Source organism: Canis lupus, chromosome 8 (genome assembly GCF_048164855.1).
Source record: "Canis lupus baileyi chromosome 8, mCanLup2.hap1, whole genome shotgun sequence".
NCBI lineage: Eukaryota > Metazoa > Chordata > Mammalia > Carnivora > Canidae > Canis > Canis lupus.
In genome coordinates, this window is record NC_132845.1 from 14,902,656 (window position 1) to 14,930,177 (window position 27,522).

The 27,522-nt window shown below is 42.7% G+C and overlaps 1 protein-coding gene and 1 long non-coding RNA gene across 5 annotated transcripts in view; one reads left to right on the forward strand and one right to left on the reverse strand.

Annotated features, from left to right (window-relative positions):
* Positions 1 to 11,849: 11,849 nt before the first annotated feature.
* Positions 11,850 to 27,522, forward strand: part of LOC140637869 (uncharacterized) — a 66,406-nt gene continuing 50,733 nt past the window's right edge. Inside the window, exon 1 of one of the 2 annotated variants that reach the window (XR_012034946.1) lies at positions 11,850 to 12,261. This is a non-coding gene — a long non-coding RNA (uncharacterized lncRNA). Of the gene's footprint in view, positions 12,262 to 14,614; positions 14,899 to 27,522 lie in introns of those variants that run through there. The other variant, XR_012034947.1, reaches the window with a different exon arrangement.
* The window catches only part of DDAH1 (dimethylarginine dimethylaminohydrolase 1), a 133,975-nt gene continuing 122,540 nt past the window's right edge, over positions 16,088 to 27,522 (reverse strand). For all 3 annotated transcript variants that reach the window (XM_072834337.1, XM_072834335.1, XM_072834336.1), the window contains exons 5-6: positions 21,468 to 21,611; positions 16,088 to 19,386 (exon numbers count right to left, since the gene is read on the reverse strand). In XM_072834337.1, the coding sequence (XP_072690438.1) occupies positions 19,270 to 19,386; positions 21,468 to 21,611 (261 nt within the window). In that variant the 3' untranslated portion in view covers positions 16,088 to 19,269. The remainder of the gene's footprint in view (positions 19,387 to 21,467; positions 21,612 to 27,522) is intronic.

A 27,522-nucleotide genomic window follows, 5' to 3' on the forward strand; every position in this document is an offset into this window, starting at 1 on the left:
TCAGGCACCTGCCACGTGCCAGGCACTCTTTAAGACTGTATGTAGCTGGGGTGCCTCCTGGAGCTTACATTATAATGGAGAGAGGAGGACAATAACTAAACCTACAGCTAAAACAATTTCAGAGAGTGAAGAGTCTGAAATAGATAAAACAGGGAAGGAAGATAGAAGGTGACTCTGTGTGTGTCCACGCGTGCCCCTTTGGTGGTTCCTTTAGGAAGGATACAGACATTCTGAGGGGGTGACATTGAATGGACATGGCATTCCGTGGGAATGAGCTAGGGTGCCTGGGGGGCTCAGTGGTTGAGCATCTGCCTTCAGCTCAAGGCATGATCCCGGGGTCCTGGGATCGAGTCCTGCGTCGGGCTCCCTGCATGGAGCCTGCTTCTCCCTCTGCCTGTGTCTCTGTCTCTCTCTCTCTGTCTCTCACGGATAAATAAAATCTTTAAAAAAAAAAAGAGGAAGAAGGAGGGCAGGAGCTGGCCATGAGAAAATGTGTGGAGGCAACTTTCTGGAGGGGGTGCTAGTATACGCCTGAATGCCGGGGGCCCAGGCCCCTCCTGAGCTCCTTGCTTCTTTCTTTTCCTTTTCCTTTCCTCAAATAGTAACTGAGAACCGCCCCCTCCCAGGGGTCAGGAGCTAGCTGCAGCAGATCCAAAGAATAAGACAGAGTTGTGCCTTGGCGGATTCTCAGAGCAGGTAAGGGAAGGACAGGAGCAAGCCATAAAAACACAGACGGTGCATACACAGCGGCAGGGAGGATAAGGGAAGGATAAGGGAAGCAGAGGGGAGAAGGCGACTGTCTGCGGGTTCCCTTAGACCCTGCCGGCTGCGGCGCTCCGAAGGAGGGGGCTCTGAACTCAGAAAGCCCAACTCCTTCCTGTAGTGCTCTTTACCTTAGATGCCTTTGGACCAGAGTGGGAAGCTTATTGGAACAATCCAGCAATGCACACACACCAAACGCTAGCAGGGAAGCCCAGAAGAAAATTGGAATTGATTCAATATTTCTCAAAAACAAAACAAAACAGGGATCCCTGGGTGGCTCAGTGGTTTAGCACCTGCCTTTGGCCCAGGGCGTGATCCTGGAGTCCCGGGGATCGAATCCCACATCGGGCTCCCTGCATGGGGCCTGCTCCTCCCTCTGCCTGTGTCTGTGCCTCTGTGTGTGTGTGTGTGTCTCTCATGAATAAATAAATAAAATCTTAAACAAAACAAAAAACAGGAAAGGTGGCTTTTAGTTGCAGGACTAGGATGCTGACATGGAAAGACACATGCACACACATGCACACGCACACCTAATACCCAGAGAAGGACAGAGGAGAAAGGAGGACTTGACGGTGGTCCCTGAGAATGTGTAATCCAAGAACGAAAGTTTTACAGAACAAGGAAAAAACCATAACAACACAGGGTCACCGTGAACTCTGGTACTTGTGTAACCGATTTGGGGTTTGAAGGAAACTGCGTGTTGACCTGACGGTATGACTCATTGGAGAGGAACAGCCTTAAACAAAAACCCCGCAGTGATGAGGTTTTCCATTTATTGTTGTTGTGGGTTCAGGTAACACTAATGACACCGAGTCCCAGAGTAGGACACCGCCCGCAGAACGTGCCTGAGGAGGCCGGGGGGACGGCTGGTACCCGTGAGGGTTAGGCCGAGCCGCCGCGTGGCCCCCGACGGAGCTGGCGGCCCAGGCCCGGTGCCCGAGCACAGCCGGGGTTTGCAGCGAGCACCCGACGGCTCGGGATGGAGGTGGGCTCCTCACTGCGTCGGAACAGAGCGGCCCACAGGGTAACCAGCTGTCCCTCTTGCAGGAGACTGTCATTCTGGAAACATCTGTCTCAGTGAGACTTTGCAAGAAAAGAATAGTCCTTGGCCAGGAGGGGCCTAGGGCAGAGGTCCCTCTGCTTGGTGAATTTGGGAAGCCAGCGGGGGGCCGGCCCAGCGCCTCCCTTTCCCCGTGGGGAGCAGGCTGCCCTGCGAGGCCTGTCCCCGGCCGGCCTGTCCCCGCTCCACAGCTGCCCTGGCAGGGCCCAGCCCCAGCCGAGGCTCCCTTTGCCGACAGATACGAGTTAGACCTTCCAACCCAACCTGTAGCAGTAACATAGGACCCATTTCGGCCTCTGTTTGGTCTTTAGCTCGACTCCTCAGGAGGCTCAGAACTCAGGCGGGGGAGTAAAGGACTGTTACTGAGCCCCCAACAGGGTCCTGCACGGCTCTCCAGACGGTCCTCCGGGGCTGCGGTAGTTGACACTCAGGAGCCCGTGCACCTGGCTTTGGAGAGACACATCTTATCCGTGAGGACAAAGGAAGCGTATTGTGGTTTCTCTGATCCAACCCCCAAATCCAAAGTCACAGGGACAGACACTCTGAGCGCCAGGTGTGAGTTTGTAGTCGAGCCACTTCTCACCCGGGGAGGCCTATGTAGCTAGCTGCAGGGTGCGAATACTTCCCCAGAGAATCCTGTCTCTTATCTCCGCTCCAGGAGCTCCCCACAATCACTTCCACCCCCAGTGAGGCAGCACGTTGCTAAGCAGCAGATCACATGGCCCAGGGCTCAGGTCTTAGGCCTTGAAAGTCTTGCTCTGCTGGTGCTTCTCCTGGAGTCCGGGCTGGCACACCAGAGCTAGATTTTTTTCCATGTATGTCCTTTTGGGGTTTTCTGGGGCAGCCCTGACAAGGGTAGAAGAAAAGTTCCACTTATTGAGCATCTCCAATGTATTACAGATGCACAGAATAGGAACCTGTGTAACATCCTCTAAAAGTCTTTAATGGCCTGCGTGGGAGGTATGATGCCATTTTATTTTTTTAAAGATTTCTTATTATTTGTTCATGATAGTCATAGAAAGAGGAGAGAGAGGCAGAGACATAGGCAGAGGGAGAAGCAAGCTCCATGCAGGGAACCCGACGCAGGACTCGATCCCGGGTCTCCAGGATTGCACCCTGGATCAAAGGCAAGAGCTAAACCGCTGAGCCACCCAGGGATCCCCTGTGATGTCATTTTATAAAAGAAGCTTTTGAGCCTTTGGGAGGCTAAATGACTTAGCCAATCAGACCCTGGAATCAGATAATATCTGAAATCTCTAGGAGGAATTGGGCAAATATTAGGATTGATGAAAGGAGTTAGCAAAAGGAAAAGGAGAATTATTTTATTTTTTTTATTTAGGACAAGGAGAATTCTTGCTAAAGACAGAGATAAGACAGGTAGCAAGGAAGGTGCAGACTCATGGAGCGCGATGATTTACTTTGAAATACCAGGAACAAAGTTACATGAATTTTTGCCAATAATTGATTGAGCTTGCAGAAATTCAGTGAAGAGGAATCTCTGAGAAGACAGCTGTTCAAGAGCGAAGGGTCCCTGAGAAAAAGCCACTGAGAGGGGAGTGCCATCCAGATTGGGAACCCGAAGGCAGCCGCTGCTCAAACATTGAAAATGGGATAAACTTTGGTCTTGATATCATTACTGGCAAGTTTCCAGTTTTCACAGAATACGTGCAGAATGAGATTATAGTGATATGGGGCGCCAGGGTGGCTCAGTGGTTGAGCATCTGTCTTCGGCTCAGGTCGTGATCCCGCGGTCCCAGGATCGAGTCCTGCATCGGGCTCCCAATGTGGAGCCTGCTTCTCCCTCTGCCTCTGTTTCCGCCTCTCTCTCTCTCTGTGTCCCTCATGAATAAATAAATAAAATCTTTTAAAAAGTTATAGTAATATGGACATGAAGTATTTTATGAGGCAGATTAACTGGGATAAGCAAGTTTTAACCTTCACTCCAAGAGGTGGCATTATTATCTCTATCATGCAACTTGAGGAACTGAGGCACGCAGAGGCAAGGCCTGACTTATACTGTGGTTATAGGGATTAAATAAGAAAATTCACATACAAATAGCTAACTCAGTGCCTGGAAAACAGAAAGTACTCAATAACTATATCAACTTTTATTGTCTTAACAGAGGAGGAAGCTGAGTCCTAATGAAAGCAAATGCTTTGCCAGTGTTGGCTCCAGAATTTAATAATTTAACTGTAGCTGGGCCTTAGGGTAGTGACCTGGTTTGGGATGTTGGAGGGATTGACAGGGGATTTGTGTTGAGGCTGTGTTCGTATAAAAAGCCCACCGTGTTAACTTAGCTCATGTGTGACACCCCCCCCACCCCCAACATTTTCTAATATGGTTACAGTCACATAAGATTGGGCATATGTCAACTGTTCATTACAACGATGGTTATTGTCTTCGTTTGGAAAGCTTGAGGTCTGATGGAGATCATGGGTTTAAGGCTAAAGCCCCTTGGAGCTACCTTTTGGTGTCACCGCTGTCATGGCCCCAGCCAGCAGATGATAGAGCTTCCATCGGAAGGCAGTTCTGATTCCAGAGCTCACGTCGTCACTACTACACCATCGCACTCCTGTGCGTGGCCAGAAGTGGTGACTAACTGGGGGTTTGGTTTTCCTTGAGCCCGGCCTCCTGCCTGAGGAGTTGGGGGTTGACGAGCTCCCATACTTCTGTGACTCTCTGGGACCACTCTTACTGTTTTCCACGAGCAAAACTAAGACACAGAAGCCCCAAAGACAGATTTCTCTTTCTTGCATTTCCTGACCAGCAGAGACTTCCAGCCAGGAAGATCAACGTGGATTGGGTCTCTTTACCCTTTTCCAAATTGTTCTGGACACCTGTCTCACAGCATTAGGGCAGCTCTCCTGCAGCTCCGCAGGCTCCCAGGCTGTGACCGGCTCCATTTAATCAGGATTTTCATCCTCCCCTGGAAGGCCCACGGTGCTGCTGCAGGCTGCTCACGGGCAGCACTAATTGTACAGCCTTCCTGGCTTTCCCCAGGGGGTCCGGTGGCACTCTTGACAGTTTCTGCATAGCTGTGCTGACAGCAGGCAAGGCTGGGATTTTGCAAACAAAGGCTTTTGAAATCTGAAGAGGATGTAAAAGATACCAATTCGTAAAAGCCTGTTCCAAACTCTGATGAGACGTGAGAGTGGTTTTCGGTCAGCTCTAAGTGAAATGCAAGGCCAGCCCCTTCTCTAAGAAGGGCACCGCTCAGTGGCCCCTGGGTCACCAAATATTTATTGAGCACCTGCTATGTGTCAGACACCGTATTAAGCACTGGAACGTGATGACATGCACAGCCCCTAACTCAGAGCTCACCGTCCTCTAGAGAGGGCACAGCTTTGTAATGAGACAAGTACTATATATATACCTTATATTGGGCCCAAATCTGTGAGTTTGTTCATTTGTCCGTTTTTACACTTTTCAAACATCTTGAGCACTTATTGTGTCAGGAGCTGGGAGTATGATGCTGGGAAGGGTGTTTCTGCCCTTAGCCTGTACTGTCCAGGGTGAGAATAGCCTGGATACAAACTACCAAAAAGTGGTGTGCCAACAGGGGCTGCTGCCAAGTGGGATGGTTAGTTTTATGTGTGAACTTGACCGAGCCATAGGTACCCAGATAGTTGGTTGAATATTATTTCGGGGTTTATCTGTGAGGATGTTTCTGGATGAGGTTAACATTAGAATCCGTACTGAGTTAAGCCGATTGCCCTTCCCAGTGTGGGTGGGCCTCATCCCACAGAGGGCCTGAATGGAATAAAAAGCTGAGTAAGAAAGAATTCTCTCTCTCTTTCTCTCTCATTCTCTGCCTCTCTGATCTGGGTCACCCGTCTTCTCCCGCCATCAGACTTGGACTCAGACTGAAACTCACACCCTCGACTGTCCTGGTTCTCAGGCGCTCGGCCTTGCGCTGGAACCGTACCCCTGGCTCTCCTGAGCCTCCGCCTTGCTGGCTGTGCATCATGAATTCTTAGGCCCCCACATCTCGTGAGCCAGTTCCTCATAGTGAGTCTCTATCTGCCTCCCTCTCTGGCCTATTTATTCTGCTTCTCTGGAAAGCCCAGACCATCCACGAAGCCACGATGGGAGTCCAACTGGGAGCCGTCGCAACGCCTGGTGTATTAAACACACTGCCTCTGCACGTTCTTCCTGCTTCTGAAGCCTGGGGCAACCAGGACTGAGTCAGCCGGTAGGGGGTCTGGGCTCCATCCCTCGCCTCTCTTCTTGGGCCTATCCCACCTTCCCCTTCACTTCTCTCTCCCTCTTCTCCCCTCTCTCCCTCTTCTCTCCTTTCTTTGATGCCTCTTCCTTTCTCCCTTTCTTTCCTTCCCCCCTACTCCTGGTTCTCACCATCCCTAGGTTCTTCTCTTTCCCTTGAAACACTTGTTATCAGGGCAGGGCCAGATGTACATATTGTACATGAAGATGGGAATAATTACTAAGAATTAAAGTGTTGCCATTCTCACCCCAACCTCAGGGGTCGTTGATTTTTTTTCCAGCAAGGGAACAAAGCTTTAGCTAGAGCTGGTGCTCAATGGGAGAAAATGCAGGTGTGGGCCAAGCTGTGGGTGGCAGGGGACACTTTCCTGGCCAAGAAGCCTTCAGACTTCCTGAAGAGAAGTCTGCAGGGGTGGGTCTGCATGGATCTTCAACACCTCTGTGGGGGCCTTGGCTGCACTTCTGGTTTCAGCCAAGGTGGGAGAGTCCAGGCCATGGAATCTGCCCAGGTCAGAGCCACAGCCCGTCCTCAGGGGTCACACGTACCACGAAGGCCATCAGGTCATCATCAGCAGCTTCTCCCCACTTCTTGCCTAAAGGCCCTATGAGAAAATACAAATGACCACCTGGGGGTGCTGTTACTCTACACTTTCTCTATAAAAACTGCTGTCGGCAAAGACATCCAGGCCTCCCATGTTTTTGAGGCTCATCCAAGGGATGCCTCTGAGACAGAGGGGCTATACATACTCTCAGATCCGGATTAATATGGAAACACAGAGGTGGGAAAACTTTACACATTCTGAAAATGCCTTGATGTGTAACAAGTTGGAAATCGTAATAGGGCACTAGTTTTCAGCGTGCAGCCCAGAATAACGCTGAGGAACGTGGGCTCCACTGTTGACACAGAATCAGGGTTTGAGCTCTGGTGCCACATGTCCTTGCTGTGAGCCTTTATCCGATGACTAAGTTTCTCTGGGCCTCAGTTTTGTCATCTGCTTCATAGGGCACCTGTGAGGAGATATATAACACTTCCTGGCACCATGGCAGGTACGTAGAGCTTTAAAAAAATAATAAAATAAAATAAAATAAAATAAAATAAAATAAAATAAAATAAAATAAAATAAAACTCTTATCATTAGATACTATTTGCAAAATTTAAAAAAGAGACCGAGAGGGCATCGGGTGCTTGCAAGCCAAATGACAGGTGGCTGGGGCCCAAGGCTGTATAATAGGATGAAAAAGCTAGGGTTACGTAGACTGCAGGATTGGTCAGGTCAGTCAAGCAAAGAAAATGCCACTGGAAAGGGTCACTTGATCTCTCCCTCCTTCTATCTAAAAATGGTGCAGTGGTGCTGCATTCATAGGCTCACCTGGCTAAGAACCAGATCCTTTGAAAATTATTCTCAACCTCACCACTTTGAGCAAATGCCTTTCTCATCTCCTTTTGCTTATTCAGACTGCTGTTCACCGCGGCTCGGAAGAGCGTAGTGATGGCCAAAATATAATGAGGGGTTTGGGAACTTGAGAGGAAAGGAATGATTACCAGTTAGCACATTATTATACACACCATGTGGACTTCACGGTTGATGCAGAGAGGGAACTTGGTATGTGTGGTAATTATACACACTTGAGCTGAATTTGAGGAAAACACATAAAAGGAATGTTATTTCCTCTTTTGAAAAGGCTGTGATGGTAAGAAGCATTCCACAAGCAATTATTACGTGGAGCTATTTCAAGGATGAAATGAATGAATTTGTCAATGAACTTTACTGAAAAGGAAATCTAATTGGGGGCTCAGGTAGTTTGAGGAATGGCAGCTTATGAGTTTTGTACTGACAGGTGCTGGTGGAAAAGCTGATTGATCCCATTCAGGAATATAATAGGCTACGCTTGTATAGCACGGCATAGGGTACCAAGGACTTCCACATAAATTCTCTCATTAGATGTTCCCAACCACCCTTTGAGATATGAAAAGGACAAAGAGTATTATTATCGTTATTTGAAAAATGGTTTTATTGAGATATAATTTGTATACCAAACAATTCACCCATTTAAAGTGTAGAACTCAGGGGTTTTAAGCATATTCACAGATGTTTGCGGCCACCACCACAACGGATTTGAGAATATTTTCATTCTGGCAAAAATAAACACTCTATTCCTAAGCTGTCACTCCCTCTATTTTCTCCCCCAACCCTCCTCTCCCCCACCTCTTACGCCGGAGCAGCCAGTAATCTCCCTTCTGTCTCTACAGATTTGCCTATTCTGGAATTTCACATACATGGAATCATATAGCATGTGGTCTTTGGTGACTGGCTCCTTTCCCTTCGCATAATGTTTTCAAGGTTCATTCCAGTTGTAGCAAGTATCAATATTCCATTCCTTTTATGGCTCAAATATACTCCATGGCATGGAGCTAACATGTTTTGTTTATCCACTCAGCATTTGGTGTACATTGGGGTTGTTTCTACCCTTTGGTTATTTTCAATAACGCTGCTACAAGCGTTCACGTATAGGTTTTTTGCGTGGACATAGGCATTCATTTCTCTTGGGTATATACCTAGGAATGGAACTGCTGGGTCATATGGTGTGTTAAGACTGTCAGACTGTCTTCCAAAGAGGCTGTGTTTTACATTTCCTTTAGCAGTGTATGAGGGCTCTGATTCTCTGATCCTCGTCAATACTTTTATTTTTTTAATTTAATTTTTATTTTTTTTTCTCGTCAATACTTTTATTATCCGACTTTTTGATTCTCCTCATTCTAATGGATATGAAGTGGTATCTCCTTGTGATGTTGATTCGCACACCCCTGATAACTAATGATGTTTCATGCTCATGTGGTCATCAGTGTAATTTCTGTAGAGAAATGCCTTTTGAGATCCTTTCCCCAGGCTAAAACTGGGTTATTTGTCTTTTTTATTATTGAGTTATAAGAGTTCTTTATATATCCTAAATGTGATAACCTTATCAGATATATGACTTACAGATATTTTCTCCCATTTGGTGAATTGTCTTTTAACTTTCTTGATGGTGTCCCTTGAAGCACAAAGTTTTCAATTTTGAGGAAGTCCAGTCTTTTTTTTTTTCTTTTGTTGCTTGTGCTTTTGGCGTCATATCTAAGAATCCATTGCCAAAATCAAGGTCATGAAGACTTGCTCCTATGCTTTCTTCTAAGACTTTATGTTTTTCCTCTTACCTTTAGATATCTGACCCCTTTTGAGTTAATTTATTTTTTAAAAATTCTATTTATTTATTTGAGAGAGAGCATGAGCAGGATTAGAGGGGTAGAGGGAGAGGCAGACTCACCGCTGAGGAGGGAGCCCAGACCCTTGTGATCATGACCTGGACTGAAGACATATGCTTAACCAGCTGAGCCACCCAGGTGCCCCTTGAGTTAATTTTTGTATATGGTATGAGGGAAGAGTCTGACTTCATTCTTTTGAGGTGGGTATGCAGTTGTCCCGACAGTATTTGTTGAGGAGACTATCCTCTCCCCCATTAAATATTCTTTCACACCCTAGCTGAAAATCAGTTGACTATAAAAACATAAGAGTTATTTCTGGACTCTCAATTCTATTCTACTGATCTATAGGTCTATCCTTATGCCAGTACCACACTATTTTGATTACTGTTTCCTTTGAAGTTTGCAATTGTGAAGTGTGAGTCCTCCAACTTTTTCTTTTTCAGTATTGTTTTGGTTATTGGGGGCTCCTTGTAATTTTATACAAATTTTAGAATCAGTTCATCAATTTCTACAAAGAAGACCGCTGGGATTCTAATAGGTTTTGCATTGAATCTGCAGATCAATTTGGAGAGTATCACCATTTTAATAATATTAAGTCTTCTAATCAATGAATATGGGAGATTTTTTCCCATTTATTTGGTTCTCTAATGTTTTGTCATTTTCAAAAGAGTATAAGTGTTGCACTTCTATTAAATTTATTTCTAAGTATTTCATTCTTTCTGATGCTATTGTAAGTGGAATTGTTTTTCTTAATTTCATTGTCAGGCTATTCATTGCAAACACATAGAGATGCAATTGATTTTTTGATATTGGTCTTGTATCCTAAAATCTTGCTGTTGTACTCTTTGTATTAGATCTAATCATTTTTTAGTGTATTCCTCAGGATTTTATACATATAAGATTGTGTTATCTGTGAACTGGAGTAGTTTTACTTTTTCCTTTTCCAAGCTGGTTGCCTAAAGTTTAGCCTAATCTACCAATCTTCTCCTGATTGCTTTTCATTTCAACCTCCTCTGTTTTTGAGAGCACCTTTAGACTCGAACTTCTTTACACTCTGTTGCAAATGAAGTCAGTTCTTTGGCGAGGATTTTGGAGCTCTTTGTTCTGTAGCCAGCTACTCCCCCTGGGCAAAATTTCTGAGGCTTGGCTCTGTAGCTGGGGGCAGGGACAAGGTGAGCTCCTCTGTAAGGGATGTCTTTGCTATAGCTGGTGAGAGTTAGTTAGAGGGGAGACTGTAGCCTCAGGTCTTTTTGGTTTGCCTCTTCTGGCTAGAACCCCCATCCCATGAACCAGAGTAATGGTGTTCAGGGCCCCACATTCCTCTTGGTACAGTGCTCAAAGTAGAGCCTCTACCCTGTACAAGTGAGGCTTGGGTGGAAGAGGGGAGCCCTACTTACCAGACACACTTGCCCAGTATTTAGTCTCCACAACGGGTGGCCAGGGCTGGATGAACTATGGAGAGGTCTCTCCTCTTACCTTTGGGGAGAAAGGACTCTGTTCTCTTAGCTCTGTCTGGAGTGAGACTGACTGAGTAGGGAGGGTAGGAAAAAGGGGCAAATACCACAGATTCTCACTAATCTTAACACGTTTAGTAGATTTTAACTGTTTCTTCATTTGATGCATGCACTTACAACCATTTCCGGAGGCTTTAAATGTTCCTTAGAAAACAACAAAAAAAAGTCTTCTGTGTCAACTGTACATCAAAAAAAAAAAAAAAAAATCTGTACAGATTGGGAACTGTAGTCAATAATACCGTATTGTATGCTTGATACTCACTAAAAGAGTTGACCTTGAATATTTCACTAAAAAATATTATCTATATAAAGGTAATAGATGTGTTAATTAACTTGATTGGGAAATCATTCCATTATGTGTATGTATATCCAATTACCATCTGTACAACATAAATACCTCACAATTTTGTCTCTTTGTCACCTGTCTTTTCCAGGTGAGTACACCTAGAAAAAATGACTCATCCAAAAAAAAAAAAAAATGTTCATCAGCTTTGGCAGGGAGTCAGTCCACAGATCTCTTCTGTGATCATGCTAGAAGTGGGACTCTTATTATTGTTGTTTGATAGAGAAGAACAATGTTCATATATTCGAGAGTCTGGGGATGGGGCCCAGAGTGGGAAGGAAATCACCCAGGATCAGAACAGCACAAATACCTAAGCACAGAATTGCAGGACGGTAGGGGACATTAGATGATACCTGTATTTTACCGGTTAGAGTAATCTTTCCACAGCCATTCTTGCTTGTGGTCCTTTAGCCTCTGCGTGAACACCTCCAGCAATGGAGAACCAACTGCTGTTAATTTAGACTGAATATTATCCCCATGAACAACATAACTGTGGAAAACCAAACACGGCTTGTGCCTAGCAGGATTGGCTGTGTGCACAAAGGAAAGGGGAAACAGAGAAAATAGGTTCCGTGGAATCCTAAACAACTTTATGTCACCTGCAGGTCATGAGAATGCTGTAAAAAGGCACCTAGCTGTTTTTGAACACCCGGTGCCCAAGAGACTGCTCTAATTTTAGAATTAACATAGTGCTTACTAAAGAGGTCCAGGACTCACGGGTCTGGAATGTGATGTTCTCTCACCCTCAGGAGGGGCAGACTCAGGTCCTACTGTTGACTCTGCTCCAATCACTGTCTGATATTCAGAGAGGGAGAACCAGACCACAGAAGTGGCATGTGCCTAAGGAATTTGCCAAGATCTATGATTTACATGCCAACCCTGAGAGAGTTGGCGATGGCCACTCTCTGAAGGGCGAAGAGCTAATTTTCATAGTGGCATCGTGCTGGTTATGCTCTATCCTCTCCAGATCCTTTTTCTGCCCTTCTCCGCCAGCTCCATGGCTCAGGAGGCTCACCTCTGAAGGAGGCGTTGCCTGAGCTCCCCCACTAGCCATCTGGCTATTGTCTTCAGTCAAAGGGGAGCACAAGCAGATGAGAGAGTGAGAAGAGAGAGGCAGAGGTATGTCTCCCTGCTCTGGAACCTGGTCTCTGGCTGGAGCTGTGGTCCTTCTTTCTCTGTCTCAGATGCAGTAGCATGATTTTCGATCCTTGTCATGCTGGGCCTAGGGGTGCTGCTGACAGCTGGTTTCTGGGTGTCGCCATCCCTTGTTTGTACCCCGAACATCCATATCTTTGACACAGATGATCATTAAAAGCTTTTTTGATCTAAGGGATGAATTCTATTTCCTATCAGATAAACTCCTTGATACCATTCTTCCATGATAACAATGATCTTTTGGTCTCCCCCAATTATAATCAAGCCTAGAAAGGAAGCAAGCCCCATGTTGCTGTCCTAGCATTAACTCTAGGGCACCTCATATGCTCACATAGGTCTCATGTAAACAAAACAGATGACTCTGTTCATCTCCTGCCCTGGAATTTGAAGCCTCTTGGATCCATGAATCTGTTAATTCCAAAAGCTCTTTCCAGAGGTAGAAGAGGTAACATTTCTGCATAGCTTGGCTCTTGCTTAGAATCAGAACTTTTTTGGTCTCTGAACTCTTTCTGCCTCAATGTGAAATATGTAGTCTTTGTACCTTAGAGGGACAGTGGGAAGTTTCAACATGTAGCACACGGTTTCCTAATTTAATTTTGAGCGCTGTCCTCTGAGTTCTGTCCCAAAGTCCTTCTTAGCTAATCAATAAATTTCCTTGTCCATGAGCAGGAGCTTTAAAAAAAAATACTTTTAAGGTTAAGCATAGGAAAAAGCAAGCTACCTTCTTAGGTCTGTGTTAATTCATTTAAGTTCTTTCCTTGTATCCATAGACAGATGACTAAACATTCTATTTATAAATAGAGGGGGCTTCCTAAGACCTAGAGACCCATCATTCCTTTTAGGCATTTATGTCACAAGCCAGCCCAAACTATATTTTACCAAGAGGCTAGCTAGCATACTGGTTTGGATCTTTTATTTATTTATAGTGACAGTAACATATTTGGCTCTTACACATTCTCCTAAAAGGCTGATAACCCCAGTTATCTTGTGCTCTAAGTGGCCAGCTTTCACTGAGTTAGAAATGAGTGTTTGGAGGGGGAGGGGAGACAGGGAACATTCCGACTTACCCACAGTTCCCTAATCCAAGTATGTCTTCAGAACAGCCGTGTCGGCTACCAAGGAAACCTGTGAATTCGTCATGGAAGCTGTCAGGCTAGCTTAGAGGCATCAATGATGAAAATCTTGAGTTATTTCTGGAATGGTGATTGATGTTTCAAATAGAAGATGACATTTTGATGGGATCCTGACTTGCTGTGATAGGAGTTAATGAGGATAATGATGATGATAATGATATTTACATTATACTTTTCTTCCAAAGAACTCATCAGTCCTTTTATCTCATTTGTTTTGAAAATGTCCCTTTGGAGTTGGGAGGGAAAGGTGTTATTAATTTGTTTTTCAGGAGAGAAAAAAAATATGTATAGAGAGATAATTGCCCAGCTTTCAGGCTCCATTTTGGTGATGAAAAGAGATGTTTAATTTTTTATTTTTAAATATTTTATTTATTTATTCATGAGGGACAGAGGGGGAGAGAGAGGCAGAGACATAGGCAGAGAGAGGGAGAAGCAGGCTTCCTGCAGGAAGCCCAATGCGGAACTCGATCCCAGGACTCCGGGATCACACCTCGAGCCAAAGGCAGACTCAACCGCTGAGCCACCCAGGCATCCCGAAAAGAGATGTTTAAAAGACAAATTAAACTAAGAGAAATTAAACTTAGAGAAATGCCAGTCTCAGTTCCCATCATCCTATACAAGGCTGCCATATTAAGCTCCAATAATATTACTTCCTGCCTTCAGGAGATCTTCACAGACTGCTGAACTCAGTCCTAATATCCTGTCTTCGCAGGCAAGACTGTTGACATCCCAACCTACATGGTCTCGCTGTACTCTTACATTTCCCCATGTTTCAGCCAAACAAATGCACTTGCTTGCCTGTCATCTGCCCTGAGTACCCTATTATCCTTCCACAATGTTCACTACACATGCCATAGCTTGTTTGCCTGTCTTCCTCTGTGGATGTAAGTTCCAGGAAAGTAGGTCCTGTCACCATTGTACCATAAGGGTCTAGTAGTGTTAACTGATCCATGATGGACAATTCTGAGGTGTAAACTACGTTCTCCAACCTTCATGCCTTTGCTCATGCTGTTTCCTCAGCCTCAAAGGCCTAACATACTATCTTGGTCTCCTGAAGCCAGGACTGTTCTTCTAAGCCCAGATCAAATCCCAGCTCCGCCATCAGGTCTCCTCTTCTTGGGAACCACCACGACACTCTTCTTTTTAGTTCTTACCTTACCTTCTCTTGTGTCATAATCATTTGTGATCTGGCATAGTCTTTCTTCCTTGTCCCAGACTGCCAGCTCTGGAAAGACAGGAGCTGTACCCCAGAGCCTGGCAGTTTGGGCACTTGATAAACATGTGCTCACTTGCCTCAAACTATTGTTGACCAGCATTATTCATTCAGCAAAAGTCCCACTTCCAGCTTGTCTTGTCACAAGAGGGGATTTTTCACATTCTTACCTTCTGGAAGGCTGGGAGAAAGATCATTCAGGGAAGCCCTGCCAACTCTTCCTTTAAAAAGTGTCTCCATTTTCTTCTGTGAAGAGTAAGTACTCTGACACTTAGGTGGGGGGTTCCATTGCCTAGAGGGCCCAGGGCAGGTGTGTAGGGGTGGTAGTTGGCATTTTTTTTTTTTTTTTTAGCTTCTGCGTCCCTTTCAAAGCTGGTCTGAATAAGGGAGAACTAATCAATGCACATCACTGAGAAGGTATGAGTACATCAACAACCTCTTCAAGGAATTTTAATCCTAGTGTGTGCTTCTAGTGAGCATTTTCATGTACCATTCACTTACCATAGAAGACACCAGATTGAATTAACTCTGGGTATGTGTGAAACCTCATAAGCAGCACATTTTTGACAGCTTGAAGACCCCAGGCTACTAGCAACATGGGCATACTGAACATCTGTGATATAACACTCCATATAAATTAGAAAGAGCTGCTTCGACAACTGTATCATGGAATATTCAGGGCTGTTAAAATTGATGATGTAGATCTCTATTTATTGACATAGAGTGATGCCTGCAATCTATTGCTAAGTGAAAGAAGCAAGCTATAGAACAGCATGATTATGTAAAATTATTCCACATTTATATAGCTATTCATAGATGTGTGGATCATCTTCACAATGTTAATAATGGCATTGATCGGTGATGAAATTTTGGGTAATTTTTTTCTTTACTTTTGTTTTTATAGTTTCTTCAGCATTATTCAAATTTTATTTTAATGGTGAGCAGTTATTTTTACAATCAGAAAAGGAAAACTGTAAAGCTGTTTTCAGCTTGAAAAAAACTGTTGGAGATAAAAAAGACTCATTAAAAAATCTTCAAATTTCCTAAAAGATGCTTATTGTAAAACAAACAAACAAACAAACAAACGAATCCCACAACCAAACTTTTGCATGAACAAGGAAAAAACCATTCCACTGTTTCCATGACTGAGCCATATGATGTGCTAATCATTAGGAGTGAAAGGGAACAAAGGAAGCCTCTAAGGAGGACCACATGTGAAATCAAGAACTCCCAGCATGGGTGTCACGCATACTTTAAGTGCCTGAAGTATGAAGTATCACTTCAAATATCATTTTAATCCAAACTGTTGATGGCAGTTGATTTACAGGTACAGGATTTCTAATCATGGGACAACAAAGAAAGCTTCCCATCTCTGACAGCAAAGCAATAGTGATTTTGTTAACTACAGCGGTTCCTGTTGCAAAAAAGAGACACATGCTGTTGGTCACAGTACAATTCACACTTTATTCCATCGTGATTGGTATACTTGTAGGATCAGGACAGCAAGAGACTAAAATCAGTGCAGAACTTCTCTGGACTAAAGGGCCGTGAAAGGCATGACTGGTTTTGGCACACAGAGTGGATAACCATACATTGGCTAGAATGTGATGGTCAGTAAAACAAAATGCACAAATCTAACACAATGTTGAAATCATGGCTGAGTTCTGTAGAATGTTAACGAGTAAATAATCACAAAGACTAACATGCAACTCTATATAAGTCATATTATTCATCTATAGACTATTTCACCCTTAGAGATGAAGAGATAGCCTTAGTAACCTGTTCACAGTAGCTTAAAGAGCAATCCATACACATTGGAGATCTGCCTGTTGATTTCTATAGCAATCCATTATAGTTGAAGAAGTAATGCTAAATAATGTACTTTCTTTATATTGCCCTTGTTAGATTGAATCTTACTAACCAAGTAATTCTGACCTAACTTTTCCTTACTTTAATACAATTTCTAATGTCTTTACAAGGTCAAAGAGCAGCTTCTGTTAGTTTATCCTTATAAATCACAATAGACTAGAGGAGAACCTATATAATGGGGTCATCTTTCCTCTGCAAATATAATGTTATGCTGATGAGAACATCAAAAAAATACTACTACTATGCTGCAGATATTTGGGGTTTTCACGTCGTCACATCACATAAGGAGTCCAAAGAAGACAGTCTAGTCAGTGACGTAGCAAAGAATACAATTCTGGGGAGGAGGCACATAGATTCTAAAGTGATTTCTTGAGACAGAGTCAGTGAAGAGGAAAAGAAGCAAAGGAAAGGAAAAGTGAAAAACAGCCTTCTGTAGAACAAATTGTTCAAGAGAAAAATCTATTCATTTGCAATTGACTCAATAATACAGTTCTTCAATCTGGATGATAGAAGTAAAGATATTGAAAATTATATGCTACTTAGCTTTAATAGTAAGCCTAAGGTGGCTGATTGGGTTAACTCTCACAAGGTGGTTTCTGAGATGCTAGACTCCCCCAGGGAGAAGTTCTGTTTTTGCCAGCACATGGCCAGATTTAACCCAAAAGGGCAGCCATAAATGTGGAAGACAATTTTTCCTTATAACCTTGAGCATGTGAGCAACATTCGTTTTCTCTCTGTTAAAAACATACTATTTACCCATGATGAAGCAATTCGAAATAAGTGACCAAGATATCGTTCATTCACAGGATGCTAGAACTAAGATATCTGCATGTGAAATGAACGTAAAGTTAAGCAAAAAGGAGGAGAAGGAATTTCTTCATATTCTGGCATAAAAGTCATCAAATAAATGAAAAAGATGGTAGTGGTTAAGGGTGTTTTGGTTTTCCCAGAGGCTTATCACTTTCATTTGCTAAGGGGATATATGAATGGAGGGAATTCTATCTTGGTCACCAGACATAAGAAGTGTTTGGTCAGAAATATATAGGTAAGGTGGCTCAGTCAGTTAAGCATCTGACTCCTGATTTTGGCTCGTTTTGAGATCAACCCCTGGCTACCCCCACCCCCTCCCTCCAGAGTTTCCACACTCAGTGGGGAGTCTGCTTGAGATTTTCTCTTTCTGACCCTCCCCCCATCCTTGTGTATGCACTCTCTCTCTTTCTCTCTCTCAAATAAACTAATAAATCTTAAAAAAAAAAAAAAAAAAAAAACCACATAGGTAAGCACAGCAAGACTTGAAGTCGTATTTCTTAATCTCCCTGATTGTTAATCTCGAACAACAAGCTACAGGCAATTCAGGAAAGGTGGAGATGACTAGGAAGTTTGATAACATGCCTGGATCAGTCACCATTCCTTGGAAAGTACCATTTCCCTGGCCTGCTAAAAGGCTGATTCTTTCAGGTATAAGTAAAAGACAATGATCTCTCCGTTCACTGCGGCATTGTTCTTTGTAAGAGGCCAGCATCAATTTCAGGTTGTGTAATTTAAAAAACAGAGAGGAAAGAAGTTTTACTTGAATTCCACAGTATATATTCATAGATATTTCAAAGTAGAATTGTCCATTGTCTGTGGTTTCAAGCACCAAGCTGATCACTTCCTGAACATGCTCCATCTGGCTCTCACTAGATCATCAATAATCATTTTTAGATGTAATGTTTCTTTTGAAAGAAGTAACTTTGCTAGACCCGGATAATTGCAGGGGGTAGAAGGCTGGAAGTAGGGTGAATCACAATGAATGGGGGTGGGAATAGACATAAGGAAAAAAATAAGACTATTCCCCAAGGTCCATAAATGGTCAGCAGTGAAGCAAAAATTCATGGAATGTGACTTAAAGACTTTCTGAGATACACCCATGGGTGTTTCCAAGCTTTTTGATCTACTATCCTCAGTAACCCTCTGGAGCTGAATTTACCTTCTGAGGTGTGGTGCCCTACTTCTTCTGGGATTTAGATCTTTGGGGCAACTTCTGTCAGGATATTCCTCTGCATAGTTAACTCTCTCCCAGATTTTGTTCACAGCTCTCCTGGGGGACACATTTACCCTTCTTGGGGAGGGTGAAGGTGGTGGCTGAAGATGTAGCCATGGGCCAGAGGAGGCTAATGTGGCAGAGAGGAGGGACCTGTAAGAAGGTAGCCAGAAGGAAGACCATAGATTTTACCCAAGGTAATAGAAATGGGAAAAGGCAAAAGAAAGTAAGAGGAAACAAACTTTCCAGAGTTCAGATGAAAAAAAAAAGAAGGAAAGATGGAGAATCCAGGGACCAGGGAATTTCATAGGAACCAAAGATGATTAATTATACAGAGGAAAAAAAAAAAAAAAAAAAAAAACCAAAACCCTGGCCAATCTGACTGATCAAGAAGACATTCTTTAGCATATACTGGCAACTAAACAGCACCTATAAATTCACACTGATAATACAAACACTAAAATGAGTGTTTCTTTACTAATATTAATCACAGTTCAGTAATTCATTAGCTCTATATTTTCTAGATTGCTTAATTCATTTAGCAAAACCCACAGTTTAGGTACCACTGGGAGGGGAGGGAGGGGAAGGTGCATAACGAAGCAAACTTATAATTAGACTTTTGTAAACCAAAGTTAGTAGCACAGTGGCACAGTAGATTGTCAATGAACACAATAGTGGTACAGTAATCGGCCTTGTGAGTGCAGTACTGCCGGCTACAAGGGAGGGACTTCCACTCAGGAGTCTACCTTCTTGTTAATTAAAATCGAGCTGCATGTGAGCAGCCCGTCCACCTTTTCCAGTTCAGAATGGCTCACGGGGATCAGCATATGGTCCTTCAGCTTTTCATAAACCTGCAGCAGGAATCAAGGAAAGGTAAAGCAGAAGGATTATGTTTCCGCCTCTGTCTAAGCCCCGCCCCCACCCCTTCACCTAGTGTGAGAATAATTTGGCTTGTGAGTTTAGGCTTCTCAACCATTTAACCTCAAGATGTGCATGTGATCTACACCACACGTGCCCATACCAATGGAGTGAGCAGCACTGGTTAACCACTAACTTTATGCTTTAACCTCAAAGCCAAAGATGTGTCAAAAATGTGGTTGTTACTAGAGAGGCCTTCAGTCTGGCTGTTGTCACTGGGAGATTGAATGATACATGAAAGCCAGTGAATATTACTCTCCCTCTTCACACTTTAAACCCTCTCAACTGTACTTTAAGGTTTCTTTCCTTACCAACACCCCTGGAAAAACTTGACGAAATAGAATTTAAGGGAAGGATTTCAGGTCAGAATTGCTTTTAAATTACAGGTGTGAATTTTATAGCATCTTTTGACACTAATCGAAAGCATGTGTCAAAACTTCGAATTAACAGTCCACAGATTTTTCTCTGATGATAAAATTAAGCACTTTTTAAAAAAATACAAAATCACTTGAAACACATTGTCTAAAAATACAATCTACCATGCCTCTTTAGGAAGCACTTTGTTCCTTAAAATTCAGTACAGTGTTTAATTAAGAGTCCTGGGGTCAGAGTTGGGCTCCAAACCCAGTTTTGTCAACTCACCACCTAAAGTGTGATTTCAGCCAAGTGCCATGTCCCCTCTTAGCCCTGGATTACTACTCGGTCATATCAGAGTAACAAGAGTGCCCTCATAGGGCTGCTATAAGGAATAAGTAAGATAATGCACACAGTATGCTTGGCCCAGTGCCTGGCACAGGGGAAGCCTTGGTGAATGTGGATGTTATCATTGTTACTGTTGATAGACACAGGGCTGAATCCAGAAGCAGTTAACCATCATCTGGTTGTCAGATGATCAGTGTGGCTGGAGAAGCCCTAACGATCCAGAGCTGTGTTTCTCCAAGCGAGTTCTGTGACCTAGGTGGTTGTTGAAATCGTAGATTCTAGGGTGAAGGTCTAGGAACCTGTATGTTTAACAATCCTGATGCACAATAAAGTATGAGACCCTCTATTCATCTGAGAGCTGGTTAAGTTCCATCCTGGGGTCAGGGATCCTCTTTTTTTCCTCAGGTTCACACTTTTAGTCATGGACATAGAGAAATCATCTATGTATCTCCCCACACTTTTCTTTTTATCTGCTAAGAAGCTGACTGATTCAGAGGATATGCCTAGTAATTGTACGATACCGCGAATTTGAAAGGTGGCTAAAATATTTTCTAAAATTTTTAAAGATACAAATTTTTAAGCCATTAAAAAAAGATCAGTGCTTATTAAAGGCTCTTCTGTAATGTTGAGTGTAAATATCTGATTCCCCTGGGTAGCGATGAAGATGCTGAAGTGCCTAAAAGAGATAAGGACATTTGGAGTGTCTATGGATGAGCACTGCTGTGTTTGCGTGTGCAGAAGAGACTGGCAGGATGCCCTAGAAGACAAGGGACATCTTAGACCAGGAAAGAATTCCATATCTAGAGACAACTCTCCTGTTGGCACACAAATGCAGAGGCTCTTAGAGGGACAGGTGCTTGATGGCAAGTATATCTTCTTTTTGCTCCTTTTGATCCTTCACTACCAGGGACATGCAGCCAAAGGCACCCTCCTCCCCATTTTTTTTTCAGTCCTGACAATGAGCACCTACCTCTTTGGGTCATTCATACTTCTCTGCTGTAAAAAAAACAAATGACCTTCTGATGAAGGACAGCTCAGATTTGTCAGAAAACAATGACACAGTTGACTGTCTAATTGTAGGTTTCTATGCTTAATGAGTATCTAAGTGAGGGAAGATATATGTAATCAGAGAGGTAGCACAAACTTGGGAGCCCTAAAGTATATTATCCCTTCTGCTTTCGTAATGATTTGACATGCATAGAGGAAAGGAAGTCTCTGTTATTTGTCACTCCATCATGAAAAAAATCCCCAGGCAGGAAGACTGTCATGGAGGCCTACTCAGCTGCAGTGGCCAGGAAGGATGTTTTTTTACCTTTGCACTTTCTGGATATTCTTCTGGGGTTCGATGTAGCAAGACGTGGCCTTTGCTGGGAATATTTAGGTATATACAGTTTGCGGCCATGTCATCAGGCACAGTGAGTTTGTCATAGCGGTGGTCACTCATCTGTTGCATGATCTAAAAAGAGAAACAAAGCAGCTTAAGTAGAGCATTTCCTCACACTTTCAAACAGAAGGAAGGCAGTGTGTGGGTATAAGCTTGCAACGGATGCCTAAGAATGTTCCTGTGAAATTCCTATTTCCTCTAGTCATTTAGATTCCCAAGAGGAAAACTCCATGAAGCTACGATTCTTTGGAAGACCTGCAAGGTTTCTTCTTATTGCTTTTCTGAAAGTGTGTGTTTGTGATTTTAAAAAGGTTTTAAAAGTATAATTTTTATAGTTTTTCTTGCTAAGACATATCAATGACACATGAAATGGGCACATATACAAAAGGCCCAGCTGGGGTTTTAATGACATCCTTGGCTGAGTAAGCAGGGCTGCCCTGGTCTATAGGAAAAAAGGACTGTAGTGGTAATCATTCTGGTCGATAATCTGATTTAGCAATAATCACACACACACACACACACACACACACACACACACACACTTCCTCATGTAGATATACTTAAATTGAATTAACCTGTTGGCATGTGACACCCTTAATACAATAAGCATAAAAATCAGCTGAGAAGACTGTTAAACTCATATTCCTAGGCTTCACCCCCAGGGATTCTGATCTGGCAGCTATGAAGTGAGGTATAGAAATTTGTATTCTAAAGCTCTCCAGATAATTCTAAAGCAGATGGTCTCAGACCACACTTGGCAAAATAAAAAAAACAAAATAAAAATTTTTAAAAACCCCACTACTGATTTAACAGGTCTATTAATCAAATGATGGGTTTTTTAGTGCCTTAGTATGTAATAACTTTAAAATTTTACAAAAATGAACTCGCACAAAATTTAAAATTCGATGCCTTATCCTCATCTCCCCAACACAAAACAAAAACCCCCTTACTACAAAAATATCCAAACACCAAAACAACCACCCCTTTACTACAAAAATATCCAAACACCAAAATCAGACAAACAAAAAATCCAAATATTTTTGGGCTTAGCCATGTAGACTTTTCCCATTCTTTAGCAATATCCATACATTTTAAGGAATTTGCTGAAATGTTACGCCATAAAGTTATAACAAGATCTTTTCCATAATCTGGTTGAATCTACCTTTCTAACCAGGTCTCCCTTTACCCTTCAATATTTGCATAGAAATGTGCTTCATATTACTAGACTTCAGGATTAGGTACTCTTGCCCACTCAGCGGTGGCAGCATTGGACAGTGAGATTCACAGCAGGGAAAGTGAAAGAGACTGCATGTCCCCTGTAGAAAATTCATTCCAAAGAGAATATTAAGGGTGGCACATAGTAAGTTCTTCCCGGCTCACCAATCAAGTAAACCATTCACTTCTCCTAGTGTGGGATGTGTCAAAAGCTGGGAGAGGGCAGGAGTAATCTGATAATGTAATATCCTTTGCACAGAAAGAAATATCAGGAATGGGGATAAGCTCAAGCACTGTACCCAAAGGCTGAGAGACACAAAGATGAACAGGACACAGATCCAGGTTTTTCCTTATGCTGTTCAAGAAGACACTATACTCTGTGGTCCTAACCCAAATGATTTTGGATATAAAACAATAGGGAGTGGTGGACCTGGGGTAAACTAGAGAGTTTGTAGCACCTGAAAGTATTAAAACAAAGAAAGAAAAGGAAAAACTTCGTGTATATCGAACTGAAAATATGTCTCTGTGACCCATGATTTAGTAAAATGGTCCAGAAGCCTAATGAGCAGATGGATTTCTTCAGATATAAGTGGAGCGGTCTCTAAATGCAACATGAAAGTTAGGGTTTATGAAACTTTCAGCAATCACTCTTGATCAGTCTGGTCAGCATGTTTCTTTCTGCGTCTAGAGAATGGGAATGTACTATGTCTGAATCTCTATTATGGTGTGTAATTGAAGGTGGGCCAAGATAGCTAGTCTGCTCATTTACAGTTAGAACTGACTGTCATCCTTTATGTGGATTAGATCAAGTTACTGGAGAAATTCAGGATTTCTTCCAAAACCACCAGGAGACAGTTCCCTGGGCCAGAGGGTTACTAAGTAGGACCTCAGGGATTCAAGGACCTCACAAAGATCCTTAAAACATAGTGTGTATAGCCATTGTTAATCTGGTCAAGCTCAGACACAAAGAAAATGAAATCCAGAAAATTGAGTATTTCCATTGACCTAATTTTCTGAGCAACTGGGAGAATTGTGGGCAACATGATTTGGTCCATCACATTCAGACTAGTTGCTCCCACCATTCAGAAGCACTAGATAATTACCAGTTGGTTTTCCAGTTTAATTCATGGTCTACAGATGATTTACTACATTCTTTATCCAAAGGTAAAGAAATCACGTATCACTCCCAGTGTAAGATGAATTGAAAGAGAAAGAAGCATGGCAAGATCACACTGATGGGCCTGACTGTACCTTTAAAGGTCCCATGAGCAGCCTGGTCAATTTCTCCACCTTTCGGTCTGACTCATGCATGTCCGGTAGTTGACTACAAAGCAGAAACATGGAATGTTGTACATTCCAGAGGAAGTGTTATCAAGGAGTGTTATCAGTGCTGACTTCTTGTTTATCAGTGAGGGAACAAATTAAAATCTCCAAGGTTGTGCCTACTTCAGAAAGTGCCCAATTTCTTTTGACAATGGAGACTATATGTCCTTTCCTGGTGTGCTTTATTTACTTGGGCTCCCTCTCTTTCCACCCTCCCTCCTATCCTCCATCCTCAGCTCCTTGAGTGAACAATCCTGCCACTTTGGTTCCTCTGTGTTTGCTTTGTTCTTCAGTTAATGACATTCATTTGAAATTGTAGTCACTGCTTTTCCTCCCTCATTGGTGTTTCTCTCTTTTCTGGACCTTATATTTATAATTTATAGCTTCTGGTGGGAATATTCTTAAAATTATTGACATCAGAGCCAGTACCCAACCTAGCGTTGTTTGAGGACAGTTTTTTTTATTTTTTTTTTCTCACTGTTGTCAGGAAAGGAATTATAATACTCTTGGCAGGGAAATAATTTAACACTGGGAAGAGATAAAGTAATTCACTGATAAATTCCGCTGAGAGTTACTCTTAAAATAAATGTCTTAACAAAGCCACCTTAGGAAAAGTTTTTCAATCAATTTATCAAGGGCCCATGGTTATCATTTCAAGACAGGCTAAAAAATGTTCCTAAAGAAATGACTTTCAACAACAGGACAGGCCCCATTTGGAGTAGTGAGTGGTTTAACTGTGGAAAGGAGAAAACACAAAAGCTATGTCAGGCATAGTCTTTCTAAATGAAAAGGATTCAGGAAGTGGTAACTATAAGTAATAAACAAAAAATACATTGTTTTTTCTTGAAAAAGCTAAAGGTGCTTATTCTAGACACAAAGAGTTTCTGTGTTTTGGAACAAAGAACAGGTTTCTCTTTTCCTGTGAGAGTAATTGTTTGCCTTTCTTGTATATGCTGCTATTGTCTGAGTAAGACAGCTTGCCATTTATTTATAGCTGGGTTCAGGAAATCCACGTATATATGCAAGACAGGGCACTCATCATTCAGAGAGGAACACACAGAAAAAGATTCAGAAGACTGTATCTCTAACATCTTTCCTCTGTTGTTGGAGCCCACACAGTGAGGATGTGCTCACGTGGCCCACCTGGCAGGGCATCACCTCAAAGAGCTCAGGCTCCCAAGGACAAAGATGCAGCCACGGAAAGGGGAGGGGTTAGGTTTTGTTTCCTCTTTGTGGATGCACAGAAGGCTTTGTTAAAGGATGAGCATCATTTCAAGTATCTTGAGAATGTGGCTGTTGGCTGTTTAGTTCTATGTGCCAGCATTTTTTTCCTAAAAAAGGGTGGAGGTGGTATGTTGCTCCAGACCTCTGTGTAGTGTTCTTTTAACCACAGGGGATATACTTCCTGTTTCTCATTGTGTCTCAAGCCAGAACGGAAAGGAGAAAGCACCTAAACTCTCTATGGACACTAAATTCCCAAGAGGCCCTAGACTCTGGATAATACACATGAGTTCTACATGGCTTTAGAGAAAGATCTGAGAAGTCAAGTCTCTGCTCTAAATGCCATTTCTGACTTTGGCCATTTCCCAAAGGAATTATTCCACTTTGTGTAAAACAGTAAGAATTATTGGGATTGGACACAAGTGGTGTTTGGTTCAATCCAACAGTCCTTTATGGAGGCCCCCCTGGGGCCAGGCAGGATGACAGTGAAAAGTGGGGAAGAGAAAGACAGCCAAAGATAATTTAGTTGCAGGCTCTTCCTTCAGGAGATGACAATCTATAATTTAAGGCAGGACAAGGCTATGAAGGGAATGCTAGCAGTAAAAAGAAAGTCAACCTCTCTTCCATTACAGGCAACCCCTTAAAGAAGAAGGCATGTGGCAGAGTGTAAATGGCTCTGAGAACCATGTTGGCCAAATCATCATGGTCTGTTACACAGCTGCTGGTTTGGAGGAATCCGCCTTGCTCCCCAGAATGGAGCTGTCACAAAATAGAGTGGGAAACGTCTGGCTTTCAGCCCAAGAGAATTTGCATGGCTAGTTGCATTAACAACCAGGCATTTCCGGCAGTTCCCAACATTTCTGGGAATTTTCTCATTCAAAGGGCTGGAAGGCAGCTACATTCTCCCACTTGTTACTCATGGTTTCATTGTATTACATCAATTATTAAAAAAAAAAATCTTGGGCTATGTTATTTCACAGAAACAAACAAGACAGTAAATCCTTTTATGGGTCAGATACTGAAAGGTGTGTGGAAGGTATTTAGAGATGGTTAGGAAATATTCAGAATGTGTTTTTGGCTCACTCATAATTGATCATTTATGAAATATACATATGTACTCATGTCAACATATCAAAATAGCCAATATTAAAGGGACAGATTATAAATTCTATTGAGGTATACGACATATGATTCTCCAGCACACTTTTTGTTGCTCCTGGATATTTAAAATCATTCATTCATTTATTTATCTTCCATCAAGAGTTTATTGAGAGCTGACAATATACCAGGCATTAAGCCCAGACAGTCCTTTTAAGGCTGAGTCAATACAGCTCTGGATAACATTCTAGGACTATTATGTTTTCATTTTTTATGGATCTTCCCATGGATCAGGTCAAAATAAACACAATCTGAGAGAAGTTGTTTGTTAAACATCCTCTCTGAATTGATGGGCTATATAGATCCTAAGAACTAAGTAACATGGTTCCTTTCAGTAAAATCTGAGCCAACTTACAATGCCAAATATTCCCTTTGAAGCTAACTGCCACAAATTTCCTCCATAAAATCTCTCTCATATTTGGAGTTGCTACTTTTGTTCAGATCATAAGGCCCATCTGAACATCGGAACAAAAGAATTCTGTCATTCAAATTACAACCACAAATCACATGAACCAATTCTGGAAGGGATCCTCAAAAGTGGTTTCTGTGGAAGGGAAAGCTGGGAATAAAGCTCTCATCCTCTTATTAGACGAACACTCTGTGCTCCATGGAGGGCTTAGGAGCAAGGCATAGGCAAGAGGAACAAAGTTGAGTCCCTGGGTGAGTCACAGTCCTCGCTTTCTAATTTCAGGGGTGTAGAGGAAAGAAATTCAGAAGCACCTGTTCCAAAATGCAAAATCTGAGCTCTTACCTCCCTTCTAACCCCTGCCCATGCATCCTGTAAGACTAGCTCTGTGGCAGAAACAGATCTCCCACATTCTTGTTCTTGTACCTTGTATGTAGGATGTATCTTATTGCCTACTTGGATACTGAAGTCATGCCTTGGCTATGCTTCCCCAGATACCTGCACCCTATTCCCACCTTCAAAAATTAAAGCCTTTGGGTACTGGGGGCTTGTGGATCTTCCAGGTTCCCTGTGTCATTTGACAGCAAGAAACAACTGGAGCATTTATTGAGCTATCTTCTCTTTACTGGTAGTTCTCCATTCTTTGTTTCTCACAACAAT